The 17,280-nt window shown below is 38.4% G+C and overlaps 1 protein-coding gene across 1 annotated transcript in view; it reads right to left on the bottom strand.

Annotated features, from left to right (window-relative positions):
- auh (AU RNA binding protein/enoyl-CoA hydratase) overlaps positions 1-17,280 on the bottom strand; it is an 84,266-nt gene that overhangs the window by 24,169 nt on the left and 42,817 nt on the right. Inside the window, exon 6 of the mRNA XM_006626921.3 lies at positions 14,170-14,226. Coding sequence (XP_006626984.3) covers positions 14,170-14,226 — 57 coding nt within the window. The remainder of the gene's footprint in view (positions 1-14,169; positions 14,227-17,280) is intronic.

Consider the following 17,280-nt stretch of genomic DNA (forward strand, 5'->3'; position numbering starts at 1 on the left):
TCATTGAACATTTCCATCGATCATACAAGCACTGAAAAACTGTCCAATCCCTAGTTCGTCAGGCATTTTCTTTTTCGCTGTGGGAGCGTTTCATAATTTCTAAGAATGAAAATTATTTAAACTATGCAACACTTATCATTCAACGAGAGCTCAAAATATCACAAGGATCCTCAAGAGCGCAACCAAGACAGCAGAAAAATATATGTGTATCAGATACATGAGAATCCAAGCTTTTTTATTTACTCTAAGAAGTAGTCTTTAAACTTTCTTTATCACACAGTAAAAAGTCAAAATCTTGGGGTGTGCGTATATCAGAGAATCAGATTTCAGGACCGGAATTATCCATTTTATAATAGGGAATATAGTATGTAATCACATATCTAAAGAAATTAATAATTATATTAATTTAAGGATCTAAATATCTAAAAATATGTATCTATATAGTACGTAGTATTACTGTATTCCACTTTCTTTGTAAACATGGAAAAACATTTACAACGCGAAGCTGTGTCATTCTTCTGTGTAAATGAATACCATGAAAGCCATGAATACCATGGCTGCTGTTTTTAATAAGCTGCTGAGTAAAGAATAGGAATGTTCCTGCTGTCAGCAGTATTGTGTATATAGTTTTATGTACAAGCTGCGAAAACTTTCACAAGTAGAGGTCTTTAAAATTAGATGTTTTTTTTTCATTCTTAAGAAATAAAGCAAAAACAAGATATAATGATGTGTTTCTGCTTAGACATTGCACGACTTATAAAGCTATAAAAACAGGTTTCGATAGTTAATAACCACTTTTTATGTGCAAATAAAGGGTGATTTTTCTTCCTCCTGATCAGCTTAAAATCTCTATGTACGCTATAAGGCTTTTACTTCTTAATTAAACATTTAAAATACACGTTTCGAACAGAAAAAATCTTATTCTGTTGTCTTTCTGGTATGTAGAACAGATCAGCAGGTCTTTTTTTCCCTCAATTACAGGCTCTGAAAACAGTGTGCTGCCCACTGCGCTGTCAGAGGGGGAGGCGGCACCGAGAGAGGGAGGAAGCGCTGAGCTCAGTATTGCATAATGGCCGTAAAGTACCAATTGGGTCTGCATTCATAACTTAGTGTTTAAAATTAAACAACGTAGATCATTTTCTTTGACTCCTAAGTCCCTTGACTATCATTAAGCACAGGTTTCTCAGAACTCAGACTACTTTTTGATGCCATTGTTAGACAAAGGAACTTATTGTATTTTCTAATGACATTACAGGTGGAAAGATTACAGATTTTAATCATCTTTAATTTTGTTATACAGTACATTTCAGAAAAGTTTAATCTATACATACACCACAAAACTATTCTCAATTGTATTTCTGAACGTTATGTTACACTTAGTTCATTGTTTTAAATACATCTAATTAAGAAAGTTGTAAGCATAAACTATTAGTAATCAATAATATTAAATTTAGCACTGTAATAAATTGTGCTAATAATAAATTATATTCTACTCTGAGAATGTAGGGGGGAGGAAAAATGCCCATGGTCTTTTCACTGATAAACTCGTGTTAACAAAAACTACAGTATGCTTAAGAGTTGTTAAACCGTTTTTTTTTTCAGCACAGCTAGCCCTGCTAGAGCACCACAATTCACACTCAACCACATCACAGATCACAGATCAGTCCCAGTGTGTGAGATCTTGCTGTTTGATCTGTGCTTGATCTTTGATCTGAGCTTTAATAGAGAGCTTACCTCTATTAATATATTAATATCAAGTGGTATTAAATGCAACTTTTTTGTATAGATGACACTTTTCTAAAATGTATTTAAAAATAAAAATGATTACAATTGGCACACCTTTAGCTTTTTCACAAAACCTCCTAGAGTTACAAAAACACTTGCTGCGTGTACAAAGTACATGTTTTCACGGCCTTCACTATGTCGTTTTTAGGCCATTTTTTACCACGCTCGAATATTCTTCTGTCCATATCTTTGGAAGGGAAACACAGAAAGTCTCAAACCAAATGCATTTTAAAGACCGTGACATGTGAAAATCTTCACAGCCTCCACAAAACTATCAGTCAGTGAATTCTCTTTTTTTAAACCTCCGTTTTTTCATCGATGCGTAATTACACACTAACTGGAACCCAGGGGGACCGCTGTTTACACATATTCACAATGCGAGAAATACTGCTCAATACGGCTTTGTGCGAAAAACCCGTATATCACCAGAGGAAGCAGAACAGCGCAGCCTGAAACGGCCGAAACGTTGTGTTGTCTTTCTTCTCTTTTCAGCATGGAATAAACCTATTACTTATTCCTTTGCAGCCTACGCATGCAGTACGCAGCTTCCCACCTGTATTAAACCAATTTCACTCAGTAGTTTAAACTAACTGTAAAGTGCTATGAGGAAAAAAAGTATCCGCAGGAGAACATCTGTAATAGAAAGCAACCGGTTTGACATGTACAGTAAAATGTGACATCTCTGGAGCTTCGAGTATATATCCAACATGTGAGCTCATAAGGTTGATTGAGTTACTGTAACAGTCCGGGTGTGGCAAGTTTCTACTGTCCCCTGACTGTCTTGGCCGAAAGGAACCTGTCTTTCAGTGGAAGACAATGAACCTATTCTAACCGTACATGAGAATAAAATAAAATACACCAAGGGATTGGGCTGAGTTCACATTACAAAAAAATCTACGAGTATACAGTATGGAGACAAAGACCTTTTACGGGAAGAGACGTGGTGTTTCAGCTGCCTGTGTGCGTTAAACAAGACAGTGTGGCGTTACTTTTTGTCAATGAAAAAGTGTGTGTGTGTATATATATCTCTCTGTCTGTACTCAGCTGTACTGAAAAATAAAGCACCGTTTTTCATTCAATGAGTCACTGTGTCCGTCCTATATAATAATGCCACAATATTATAAACACCCCAGTTAGGCTGGGCAATTTAATTTTTCCATTAAAAAAAAAAAATTGATGTAATGTGTTCCTGCTTAACTTAGAAATTTCATGACTTTAAAAGTGATAAAAAAGGTTTTGATAGTTAATAACCACTTTTTGTGCACGAAAAACGGGTGATTTTTCTTTCTCGTCATCAGATCTTTCTTGGAAAAATGTCTTTTACCCGCTGCGATTCGAGCACAGAAGGGTTAAAAAGAAAGTCAGACAGGCAGGGAGAGAGTGAGCTGTGAAACTGTTACCTATCCTGGATAAAGCGGTTAGAAAATAGGTGGATTTACACCTGTGAAAAGCTTTCCAATTTGAATGCGATACGGAAGACATTATTCATAAAAAATGATCTTGTCCGGTCTGTAAAATGAAAATGTATGAAGGGGACCCATTAAGTATCGCCTCTTTTTACACTTGGAAGAACATTCCAATGTTAATGCGACACTGAAGATATTATTAATAACCTTTTAAATCTGAAGGGAGATCAAAAGGGACCCACACGGTACAGGTTCCTGCTAGCTATTCAGAGGGAAAGACTGTGATGTCACCGTGCAGGCGAGCAGACACACCCTCTAATGTCAAGCATATGTGTTAAATATATTTAGACCTTTGAATTAATATCATTATTGATTTCCTTAGCCTCACAACATTGTCCAATAATACTCTTCTTGTGTCTAATTTTTAGTTAAGCAGGATTTGAGCTACAGACCATAAAAAACAGGATTTACATTTTTTTCACATATTGATAATAATGATATCAGTAGCAGTTTGAAACTATTCGTTGTTATTAATAAATGACTTAGCTTCGAACATGTGATATTTAGAAATATAAAAAAGTCAATAGTGTCCATAATATTGCTATTTTGCTATTTCTATTTTAGTTTTTCAAAGAAATGTTTATTTGTTAAAAGAAAACTCGTGGCGATAGCTGGATTTGAACACCCAACCTTAGTCTTATGTCAGTCACTTAAACCATCATGCCACTGACGCAGTCACGTGACAAGCAGTGAAACAGCCGTACACATCAATAAATATGTGTATATACTACTGTTTGTGTTAGTTTAGGCTTTAAAGGGGAAATAATAATGTACTGAAATAATCACAATAGGTGAAATTATTTAGACGTGCTGTAATGTTTTCATAGATAAACTGACACTGAAAGATACTTATTGAATTACATAAACTGGGATTTGCCCTTTATCAAAAAAAAATAGTTACCAAAAATATGCTAAAAAGATTACTTCTTTAAATAGAAGGGTTTTCAGTTTAGTTCAGTGCTTCAATATTTGGATGATCTAACACACTTCCAATAAGCATATCTACATCCGTCAAACACAAGATAATAAGAACTTTCATAATAAATTAAGTACAGTAAACTGGATACGTATGAGGATGGTGTCTGAACTCTCTGAAATACACAAACTATTGACGGATGTAGAAATTTGCTTCTCAGCCATGCCATAGATGAATTACATTCAATAACAGGCCAGTGAATGAACTGTATCCAGGGCACTGGAAATAATGTATGACAAATAAAATATGGCTTCTGCTGATGTTGCATCACTCTATTTCTAGGAGATGTGCTCTTTGAATAAACCTCTGAAGTGTGGGCAAGTGCCAAAAAGCAAATGACCCACTTTTCATCCAGAAGAGAAACTGACAACAACTGGCCTTAGAAGAGAGAGAAGCCTATTTAAGTTCCATGTACTGTAATCAGAAAAAAATCAAACCATTCTTGATTAGTTTTGCCATTTCTCTTTAAGCTGCTTTTTTCCCCATTTTTACTTGAAATACAGAATGATGAAGCATCAACAAATAAAAGCATCAAATTATATCATTTATGATGTGCTTATGGTATATATACTAATAAGATACATGAAAAAATGAAAGTAATGTGGTACTCACATACAAAACTTGACAATTGTGCAACATAAATGTAATTATTTCTCATACTTTGAAGGCAACAATATTTTACTCTGCCTTAAGTCATCTTTTACATTAAACTATGAAAGATATAATAGAAAAATGTTATAAACCTGAACACCCAGGTTGAAAATATGAAGGAAAAACAAACATAATTGTGGGTATCTGTGAGGTAATGAGAGACGGCTTTGTTAGAATTCCACCATGTTGGCTCAAAACCTTTGCACAGTGGTGTGGCCTTGAGCCAAAATGCCCTCCTGTTAATTACAAGAGCATGCAGAATGAGGCACAGCTTGTTTGAATAAGTAGCACTCAGAGGGAGTAAGACTCAAGGTGAGGTAAGGGAGCAGTTGGGATAGGCTAATTAAGCAAATTATACGACCAGCTGGGAGAAAAAGGGTTTTAGCTTGCAACTAGGCTCCAGCCTGAAGGACGGAGAGTAAGAGCTCTGTGCGAAAGCTCTTCCTAGTAACAAACTGGGCTGTCATAAATGCTGGACTCTTAGCAAATACACAGCTTAGCTATACTGATGGTCTTCACAGGTTCTGGACAGGACGGCTGTGTGGTAGTTGTTTGCCAGGATCAACGGGGTTAAAGTGTGCTGACGGGGAACAAGATTGGTCAGTTGAACCAAGCCTGACTGGAGAAATTAGCACCTTGGGAATTTGAGCATCATTTGACTAGGTAGCATCACTTGAGAGAAAAGTCTAAAAGGCAGAGTCCAGTGTAATGTTTCCAGAGACGTGTCCCGGGCCAAACAGGATCAGCCATGAATGGCAGATATTGGGAAGAGTTTGTGGTCTTTAGTGAAAATCTGGTGCTTGATGAGGAGTTCAGTTTGAATGTATATTTAAGTAAAGACAGAGTTGGGCAACAAGGAGTTAGGTTGGTTGAATACTGCAATGCCTGGTGCTTCATAAAGACACAGGAAAGAGACAGTGTGAAGAAGAAAGCTAGTGAGCTGTGTAAAAACAAGTGAAGAGCAGCCAAGAAGGAAGAGGGGTGTTCACTTCACCTCAAGAAGGGAACAACAAGGAAGAGCTAGGTTCCTGGAGGGGGACTGAAAGACTCTGGCAGTGTTGAGACTGCGGTGATGTGTTCGCCGTCATTTTTCACATTATCACAGTAACATAATTTGCTGATATGTGAAAGAAACAGCGGAGCAGGATTTGGATGGGATCATCCAACACACAAGACCTTCACTAGGCTTTATCATATGCCAACTGCTGTTCATAACCAAAGTCTCTGAGCTCTTGTTTTGGCTGGAGAAATGCAAAGGATGTTGTGTATATCAGAAAATGTCTTTAGAAATATTCTGAGTCTCCTTGTAATCTGAGTAGCTATGATCCCTACAGTAAGTAGTCTAGGGGTGTCAAGTGAAAAAAAGCTCAGGGGAAAAAAGCAAGTGCCACAGCGATGAAGACCTATATTGTGCATTCAAACAGTGTTAGTTGCATTTAATATGGATTAATATTGGTAAACATGGTACATTTCCACAGAACATTTAAGACCATCCACATGAACTACAGTTCATACTACAGTATGGTTTTAATTAGGTTCCATTATATAGTGTGGTTTGTCAGAAGTGTAAAAAGTGTCAATTTACATGTGTATGCATTAGTCCCAACTAAAGAAGAAAGTATTACTGTGTTGGACTAAGTCGTTTTGGGAACAATTCTGAAGATCTACTGTGTCATTCAAACAAGTCTAGCATAAGATTACTACAGCAATCAACAATCATTCAATAACACACAGTGCTCACAGGGTTACACTTTCAGTTCTTTGAGACTGCACTTTGAACCTTCACCACATACCTCCTACCAACTAAACACTACCCTGTCTGATCTTCACCTCTTTCCTCCCTTGTAGTCCTGGAGTCCTGGAGGTCAAAGTGATCATAATGTTCGGCAGTGCAACTGTGGCACACACAATAACCTAAAACCTTCTAATGGGATTTTTTCAAGAAATACTGAGTCTCTGAAATCAGTACATTGTAAAACAGGAGGACTATGTACAGGTATGTTATGATTAAAAACAGTTCTGTGAACTGATTTTACTTTTTGAAACACCTCTGTACTAAACAAACTGCTATAATTAGTCAAAATCAGACAATGCTTTTTACCATAGTCTGGAGAGCAGCTTAAAGATCAAATATATAGACTATAAAACAAACCCTTTTTTCTTCCTCACTCAGCACTATATGTCACAGTTTAAAGGTATGTCAAACATAAGGAAGTCATCATCTAAAACCTTCTTTACCAAACATCCTCATAAGAATCACCAGACTAGTTTTTAAAAAGTTACTATCATTTCAACTTAACAGGTTTAAGACATGAAAATAGTTTCTCACAGTCACTCTGGTTTCCTGTGAAAAAATTTTTCTTAATGAAGATTTTGCTTGAGACTTCTGCCTGAAGTCTATGCTGTAACATTATTTTTAGAATGAGCTAATCTGTCTAGCAAGTTTCTTTTATTAAACATTCCTTGGCTTCAATTCAACAATCACATCACTAAACCCCAGATCACCATAGCATCTGGTGACCCATTTCTCTCCCTAAGGAAACAATGTTCTTGATAACTGAGTTTGAGTTTTGTAGTTTAAAAAAACTTCCTTCTGTAGTGACTTTTTAAAAATATTTTTTCCACAAATACTACTATCAGTGTTAACAACATTAAAAATACAAATATCCACTGTAACAATTACAACTTGTACATTTTTATTAAACAATAAATGGATCGGAATGCTTCATATTTTGTTAAGGGTAACACCACACTTAACACAAATTTAATACAAACAATATTGTGTACTGGAGGAACGTTCTGCAATAAGAACCAAAGTACCTAAAATACCTTTTTTCTACTTCACCTCATTTAATGTCAATAGTATCACACAAACCTTTCATGTGTTGCTGTATGCAGGGTAATTTATTCTTTAAAATATTATTGCTGTGGATAATAGATTTAATAGTTAAGCTAAATTAACATATACTTTAATAACAGAGAATTCATAAGTACCCTGTTCTTCAACAGTGGATAACATCCTCATTTTAAAATTAGTTCAAAATGCCCTCTTCTTCCTATAATCACATTCAGTGAACACACAAACTCTGCAGTACACTCTTCAGTGTTACTGAAGAACATCTATGCAATCCCTGCCTGGTGGTCCCCACTACTGCTTGGGTTAGACTTGATTACTTAATCGCTCTGGCATCCGCAAAGCTGAAAACTGAGATTTGAGATTTGGGAACACAGAGGCCATGCCAGTGCTCTGCAATGGAGATCGGGGAACCACTCTGAGGTCTTTAGACTTTAGTCAACACATGATAAACCTATCTCGTTTCTTCAGATAGTCACAAAGACATTTCCTTTCTGCTAATGTTTTTCACAATATTTCACAGTTCAATCCATCTTTAACAACATTTACCATGCTCAGAAGAACACCTCACCCCTTTTTAAAATAAATATTGTAAAACTTAATACACAAAACAACCTGAAAACTGTAATAAATTAATAATAGTCATCATTCCCAAGTGATAATACAGTGTATATCAGTTTTAAGTTTTTTTTTATGTAAGTAACATTATTTGTTTAGTAAATTAAGAAATTCAGATCTGATGGCAGGAACAAATAAATTGAGAAAAAAATGGTTAAACTAAAGAGGGTGCCTTCATGGAGGTATTACTCATATACAGTATTCATTCCTTTTCATTTAACTAATAAAGCAACTCATACAAGCACAAATTAGGTGTTCTAAACACCCACAGGCCTGCATGTATAGAAAAGGTTACACTATTTTTACATCTATAATTAAATTTCTTAACCACAGTTTCCTTGAGCAATGTAAATAAATAACTTAAGTCTTAGGCAGTAATCTCACAGATACCACCAACTCAAAATACATATTGCAGAAAGGTGGAACTTAACCTTATATTATTTAAAAACTCATTTTCTCCACATTAGCATATGCACATGTACAGATATCAGCTATCAAAAGAAATCCATGCATGTGTGCTTCTAGAAAAATATAGGAATTTTAGATACTGAATAAATGTTTAAATGTAATTTTTGTCAATCTAGAAGTCCCCTTAGTGGCTTGCATACTCTCTGTTTATTAAGAAAACAAAACCTTTGTGCCAATGGTATGTTGGAGGTAGGACTTAGCACACAGGGTCTTGCTGTCTGGGATGCCAGCAATTCCTAACAGCCTGTCAATGACAGGCCACAATCAGGGAGACCATGATTTATAACACCTTGCCAACTTCAATGTGGAGGTCCAAGTGTAATGGTCCTCAACATCTGACTAGCCAGATGTGTCCAGTCACTACAGAAGTCCACTTGTAGTGATTGATGGCAACCTAACAACATGATGCTGCAGTGCTCTCAGGCTGCTCATGTAACAATGGTGATCCTTATGCTCTGGAGATCCCACTCGCCGGAGTTCCATTGAATTTTTGTTGGAAGAGCTTCAAAAATGTGTGACACCTAGGGGCTAGGAGACCAATGAATGGACACATGCATATCCAGGTTCAATAGGAGGAATGAGACAAAATCCCATTACATATCTTTTACATCTTCTGAATGCAGCCACACACTACCAGACTGTAACTTTCACAGTACACCCCCCTACAGATCAAACTTGCTGATGTCAAGTGGTTATCAGCACAATTATTCACCTATGCCATGTCTGGTAGATAAAATGTCAGTCCACCTGCTACAAAATAGATTGTCTAATAATATATTTGTGAATTGACATTGTATCGGCGAGGCTTATTAATAAGAAAGAATTAAGTGTTCTGAGCTTTCCCAAATGAGGCCCCATCTCTGTTCATCTCTGTGGTGCAGCCACAGAGAAACTATTAATGCAGGCTGATTTAAGGTTTCCTTTGATAAGGGACAGCTCCCAAAGGGGGATGCACTTAGCTAAGCCTGGCTATCATGATCAATGGTCATCCATTGGCACCTATCTGTCTAGGGAGTGCCAGATGGACATCTGGACTGCATTCCTAAGTGTCAGGAGTAAGTGACTCATATCTCACATTGATCAACCAATCAGGGACTGGTAGGGGCAAGTAACCCACACGGGACTCTGATGCCCATGGAACTTTCAGCCAATCAATGAGCTGAAGTTCCTCCAGGTAAAAACAGGCAACACAGAGAGCCTGAGGGATTCAGGGAGACTTCTGAGACTTTTCTAAAGGGAATTCAAAGGAGAATTCCAGGGCAGGACGGCCCAGGAGCAGAAGGCTCCCAAGGGCAGGACATTCTCGCAGCCCACCTCCTGACCATCCTGAAACTCAGCCCGGACAACCACAGAACGGCCAGTGTGTCCGAGTGCCAGAACTTTCCTTTGTTCTAAGAGTCTAGAGCGGACGTTGCCAGAGAGTAACCAGAGGATCCACCCGAGGTTAGCACCAGCAGCAGGCCTCGTGAAAGGTCAGAAGTGTGGACAGCTGAATCACTATTCAGAACTAGCGCTTCATCAGGAACGAACCGGTCCTCTTCCTGACCTGCTGGGACCCACAGTCATCTTTTCTCCTGTGCGCAAACTTTGCTAGTTAAAGCCAACACTAACTAGCCGGTCAGTGAGCATCAGCAGTGCACCGTCGCAAGCCGCACAGCACAGCCTGGCACCGAGCCAGAGAGCGCGGATTGGACAGCAACAGCCTGCAACTGTTTTTTTGTGCCTGCAGGAGATCTGAATCCCCAAAGATTGGATGAGTATTCAACTTCAATGCATTACTTCAATGCATTACAGCTCGAGAATTCAACTGTTATCCCAACCAGTTGATATCAATTTAATTTAACTTTAAAGAGTTATGTACTTGTTTTGAGTATCTAATGTAGAAGTTATAACCAAGTTCATTTACGAAATGGTCTAAATGAATGATATACTGAACGTATGTCCTCTTTGATATATGTAACACTTCGTAGCTGACTGAATATTTACCTTTTGTATTCTGATAACCCTCTCGATAAGATCTGTTAGGTTTATAAGCATATTCTATGTATTAATAAATGTATCCTCGTGTATTAGTACCTGTGTGTGTGCGTTGTTTGAGCTATATCGCATGGTTGGATTCTAAAGCCATCAAAAGAATAATTTTGTGATTTACTGCTACAATTAATAATTGTCCCAGTAAATGCCCAAACCCTACAGAACTGGTGCCTTCAGAGAGCACACTACAACATGTTTCTCATGATGCTCAATAAATAATATAAATGTGTGTGTGCACTATATATACTGAAGGAAAAAAGAAACACAACACCTCCTTCTCCACACTCTGGCCCTCCCCTCTGTGTGGAACAGGCTGAAGAGTGACTCATCTGTGAAGAGGACCTGATGCCACTGCTGACGAGTCCATCGCAACCTCTGTCTGGCCCAAGTCAGTCGGGTGTGACGTCTAGGAGGTGTGAGCAGAGGGCCTCTGACAGGTCGCCTTGCTCTAAGGCCAGCAACATGTAGCCTCACTGTCCTGTCACTGATGCGGGCATTGTTTTTGCTGACAGTTTTAGCAGCTGTAGGGGAGGTGGATCTGAAACGATCTCTCAGATGGACCAGTTTGATGCGTCGGTTCTACTCTGGTGTGGTCAAGTGAGGGCGACTGGATCTTGGGCGGTAATTCGTCCTGCTGGTCTGCTGAAACCTCTTCTGCAGTCAAAGTGAGTGCAGTCAAAGTGAAGCTTTGAATTAAGGCCTGGTGACCTGATCAGGCATTGTTCTACCTGGGCCTCATTGGGTAAAAGTGCACCTAAAGAGCTTTCGTATGATGGGCAAGATGCAATGCCTCACTGCACAAGCTGTATTTCTGGTCAGAGGGCTTAAAACAAATTGACAACTTTTTGTGAAAGTACATAAACTATAACTATAGTATTCTCATTCCAGGAAATATTGAGTTTCTTTTTTCCATCAGTATGGTATAAATCCAACAAATACGGAACATCTTATATAACGCATTGTTACGTACTCATATTTGACTAATTTTCAGGTTGTTTCTGAATTCTAGAAATATTATAAGATTAGGTCATTTACAAGACCATTATAAGACAATCATGTTACAACCTACCATGCAACTCAGATCAATAGACACGCCTGTTTAACACCGTTCAGAGCAGCCGTTAAACAGGGTGTGCCTTAGTTTAATTCAGAGCAACAACATGTCAATGTATTACACAAGCAAAACAGGCTATCATTAAGGCTGCAGCCATGTTATGGCAGGATATTCAACAAATGTTCAAAAAGGATACATTTTAAGCAACAGACCAGACCTTGTCCGAACTGACATACCCTGAGCTCATTTCTGTCTTCATGTACATGCTACCCAGGTAGAGTGAGCTTTGGTGTCATTTTCCAATAGTGCTGCTTTTGGACAAGTCCGTTTATTTACACAACACCAGAATTGACTATCTAGTGACCCCTTCCTGATTTTGCATTTTCCCAAGTGGTTCTGTGAAAGCTCCTATACTGGTTAGCACCACACAGTGCACACCTATGACTGACCTTTTTCTGAATTATATACTGAAGACAAGAGAAAAGAAGATAAACAACAGTATTTTAGGTATGTAAGAAGCAAGGACTCTCAGAGCAGAGAAGAAAAACGAGGACATGAAATCTAGCATACAGACACATAAAATTCATTTGACTTAGCTCTTCTCAATACCTGAAGAGCAAAGCATTTCAAGTTAATTACAAAAGTGTGGTTAACTTGAAACTTTTCATTACTGAAAATAATTTAAATGGTCTGATCAAGCAAATTATTATTCCCATTAAATGTCAACATTAATCAGGATTACAAGCCAAAACAAAGTGGTATTGCACAGACCTCTGAATGTGTCACTTCCATGCAAACCAAGACCTTGAAAGGTGTTATGACAGAAAATATAATCAGATGCCAGTATGTAGCTTCAGATTCAAAATGTTTCAGCTTGTTCACATGCAGTATAAAAATGTAAACATTACTAGCAGAGCTCTCCAAACAATGAATCGATAGCACTGCACTATCACTGTGATTTCAAAGGACTAAAACATTAATGTTAATACTTTGCATGCCAATTCTTTAATACTTTGACAGGAAGATGCTTTTTCTTGGAAAAATACCTCAAGGTAACTCTAAAGTCACTGCCTGTAAACTGCAACACTATAGTACAAACACAAATAAAACTATTTCATCCACGCCCCTAAATATTAGATTTTTTTTCAATAGCACTGTATCTGTGTATCCATAGTTATAGAGTTCCTATATATCAGGGATGTACAACTCAGGTACTGGAAAGCTACAATCCAGAAGGTGTTTTGGGGGACCCCTAAATCATCCATTTTTGAGTACTTAGGCTGGTGATATGTTTAGTTTCATGATAGTTTAGCAATAATATGAAATGAAAATACCAACATCCTCTAGTTCATAAGGGCCACATTTGGCCATTCCTAACCAAATAACTTAGTAAATTGCTCAAAGCTCACATTTGCCCCAGGTCATTATTAAATCATGATTATGAGAAATTATGACCTATAAGACCTGCTGCACTCTCCAGAACTAGAGATGGCCACCTCTGCCAGATATAATAACTTTGACATGCATTTTCTACCAAGAGAACATAAAATTCCTTTGAAATACCTAGAATATTTGCCGATATAAAAAGTGGAAGATGCTATTTTACAGCATTTATTTAAATAGGCAATGTTAAAGACTGACACCAAACTTTGGGACATCAAGTCACACGACACAGCACCCAAAAAGTCTAAGAGTGCCCTGGCTAGCATTGAGTAAGGGGCATACCAAGGTTTAATCACTTGGTCACTGTTTTTCATTAGGTGAAATAATCTACTGCCAAGTTCAACTGCATGATGAAAGGAGACATTAGCACATGCTTCTTATTCACAAATTTAGAATTTCCCTCTTTAAACATAGAATCCAATACTTACAATAATTCAAATTTTTGGAAAATAACATTTTGCATATATTCATGGATATTTTTAGGCTCATGGTTGATCTAAGATAGGTAAAGGAAAACAGTTGCTAACTTTGACTTGATATATGGTGGAAATATAAGTTTTAAGATGGTTCCATTTCCCTGGCACTGAGTATACAGTAAAATATAACTAAAATTCATAACCATAATATGTAGTGGCTACATGATCTCAAAAAGCCATCATAACCCCTGACATTATTCCTTAGACAGACAGAAAAACACCCTACACAAAAACAACTGATTAAAGCATTCTGAATGGCAAGTGTGGGACAATTCTGTCTTTTCTTTCAATGGCATCATCAAAATGTTCTATCCATCCCCATCTAGTTTCACAGAGTATCTTACCTGCTCCAGGGATGATGGCTAATTTGGTCTCAACTAATCCCATTTTAGCAGTACTGGCTGTAAGGAAAGGGAAAAAAAATATTGGAAAGTGTTAATTGTAAAGTATGGATGACATGAAATTTGACAATTAAATTTAAAAAATGAACCCAGACAACAATTAAAATAATCAGCAAGAGCTATCAAAAAGTAAATAATAGAAATATAAAATGTAGTAAATCCTTTGTAGACCTTCATCAACAGTAAAGATTTCTAATGTACTAATCACATTAGACTAGTAATGTAACATCAATGTTTAATATACTGTATGCATAATGGAAAATACAGTAGTGTGCCAATGAAATACATAGGGGGCCTTTTTCCATAATGATAGTATTTGCAATGGGACTACATAACATAACAAACCTGGTTGTTCAAAGAATAACTATCTCAGCAGAACTTTAATTACTTTAGCAGCTGGCCCCCTGTACCATAAAACTGTTATACTCTGATGACCATGAATTCCTCCATCACTGGAAGAGTCAAGACATTTTAAGAACTGTGCGAGACAAAGACATAGTTCTGCTATAACTGTTCAGCCAATGGGAATTTAATTCAGGCAGCTCTTGATATCAAAACTCATCTTATTTATTGTTGACATTTATGTGTGTAATTTCTTATTTTAGCAATCCAAAGGCATGTAAAATATTGCTGGGTATTGGGTCTAGTTATTAAAGTGCAGGCTGGTTATTTGTATTGTCCTTAATCTTGGAGAGCCATTCAGGCTGCTGAGAAAGAATATTTGTTGACATGTTTTTGGACAGCTGAAGCATTAGGAAAGATAATCAGGCAACAGACTTTGGGATATTTAACTAGACAACAGGCCCATATAAGTGAAGACCAAATGGATCAACATCTTATGAGGCTAAATCTTCCCAAAAAATTATCATATCATTCCAACACTGCTTTTAAAATAACAGACTGCAAGATACAATATCACGTGAAGCTGGCTAACCAGGAATAATTGCTGCAAAGAAACCATTGTTATGAGTGCAGAATAAGAGGAAGAGACTTGCCTGGGCCAAAAAACACAGAAACTGGACCTTTGAGGCCAGCTTCACGCAACCTACTCTGAACAGTTAATGTTGAAACCACTGTACTTCTAGCTGCATTGAGCTCAGCTTGTATTTCAGGGGCAGTCAGTCACCAGTTTTGAATGTATTCTCTGATTCCGAAGGCCAAATGCTATTTAAGATTATGTTAATGTGTCCAATTACTTTTGGTCCCCTAAAATGGGAGGGCTATGTATAAAAAGGGCTGTGATTCCTATATGGTTCACCCAATATAGATGTAAATACCCCCGAATTAAAGCTGATATTCTGCACTTTAACCTCACAGTCATTGTTTCCTTTCAAATCCAGCGTGCTGGAGTACAGAGCCAAAACTACAAAAATTGTTTCACTGTCCAAATACTTACGGATTGCACTGTAAATGACACAAACATAGGAGAAATTTAGCAAATGAATTTTATCATTGACAAGACCAGCTATCTACACAGGAATCAGAAGTATGATACACCATACATTTCAGATGGATGATTCTAAACTGTGGGATCGCTTCCAAACTCTGGCATTTCCCAGTCCTCATTTGATCCGGGAGACCATGACATTCTTTTCCAAGCAGTGGCAGTGCGGGTCTTGGGTCCCAGTCTTCCCCAGTTTCTACCAGCCTACCAGAATTACTGGAATGTTTAGCTAGTACCAGCAGGCTCACATACTCTCATCAAACCAGGACAATGACTGTCCTGTAGACCTCTTGCCTGGCATCACACCACCTCGGGGTCACCTTTTCCCCCACTCAGTACCTGAGTGCCAGGACGATAAAGGAATATATTGTAGAAAATCTCAAGATGGTCTTCATCTGCCCTTCACTGTCACCGGCATGGGCCAGCTTCTTATTTGTCTCTAGAAAGGATGGATCCCTACGTTCCTGTATTGACTGCACAGAGCTAAATAAAATCACAAGGTAGAACTGGTACCCACTGCCCTTCATCCCATCTCTCTTGGAGAAGGCCAGTCACGCAATGATCTTCATGAAGATTGACCTGAGAGGGGCTAATAACCTCACCTGAATAAGAGAAGGAGATGAGTGGAAGATAGCCTTCATTTTTAATACTTAGTAATGCCCTACAGCCTGTGCAAAACTATGAATGACATCTTCTGGGATCTAATAGAAGACTTCATGGTGGTGTACATCGACAACATATTCTCCTGCAACAGCCCATCCTTGGTGGCCATCCTTGAGGATGGATATAGAAGCTTATGTGGTGACCTGACCTCTCTGTAGTTGGGCCAGGGATTCCCACACAACCCCAGAAGGACATTCCAAAACCAACGCTAGCAACACATTTCTGCTGATTTTATAACTGGTTTCTGACTGTGGACCCCGGTTTGTCTCTAAATTTAGGTGGGCCTTCTGTCAGAAACTGGAAATTTGAATCAATCTCTCCTCAGGTTACCACCCCGAGGCAGATGGCCAGAAGGAACAGGTCAATCAGGATTTGGAGCCATATCCTGAGGTGCCATGTCTCTGCATCCTCCTGTGAGCCGAATTCTCCTGGTATATCTTTGTCAATTCTTTCACAGGTCTAGAAAAATCTCTGTAGAGCCACCTAACACCAGGACAAGGCAGCCAACCAACACCTGAGGGAGGAACCACCCCTGAGGACAGCACAGTGGGTTTGGCTCTCCATAAAACACCTCTGCCTTCAACTGCCATCATGAAAATTGGCCCATATGAGGTAATTGAGCATAGGAAAGCTGGCACCTACTGCCTTAGGCCTTGGGGTGCAGAGTTCCCTCTATGTTCCACGTGTCCCTACTAAAACCCACACTGGCAACCATTAACTCAGGATACTCCTCATGTGGACCACTCTGAAGAACTTAGGCCACAGCGAATTCTGGACTCCTGCCAGATCCAGAACAGCATTCAAGGAGGGGGGCATGAACCAGAGAAGCAGACCCGAGAGCCTGCTTGGGATCTTCACATGCCGCTGATGATCTACAGATTTCAAGTCTGGTGTCCCCAAAAGCCTTGTCTGGTGCCTGGTGGGCACCCATTAAGGCTCCCAGTCTT

The sequence above is a fragment of the Lepisosteus oculatus genome, chromosome 3 (genome assembly GCF_040954835.1).
Source record: "Lepisosteus oculatus isolate fLepOcu1 chromosome 3, fLepOcu1.hap2, whole genome shotgun sequence".
Taxonomy (NCBI): domain Eukaryota; kingdom Metazoa; phylum Chordata; class Actinopteri; order Semionotiformes; family Lepisosteidae; genus Lepisosteus; species Lepisosteus oculatus.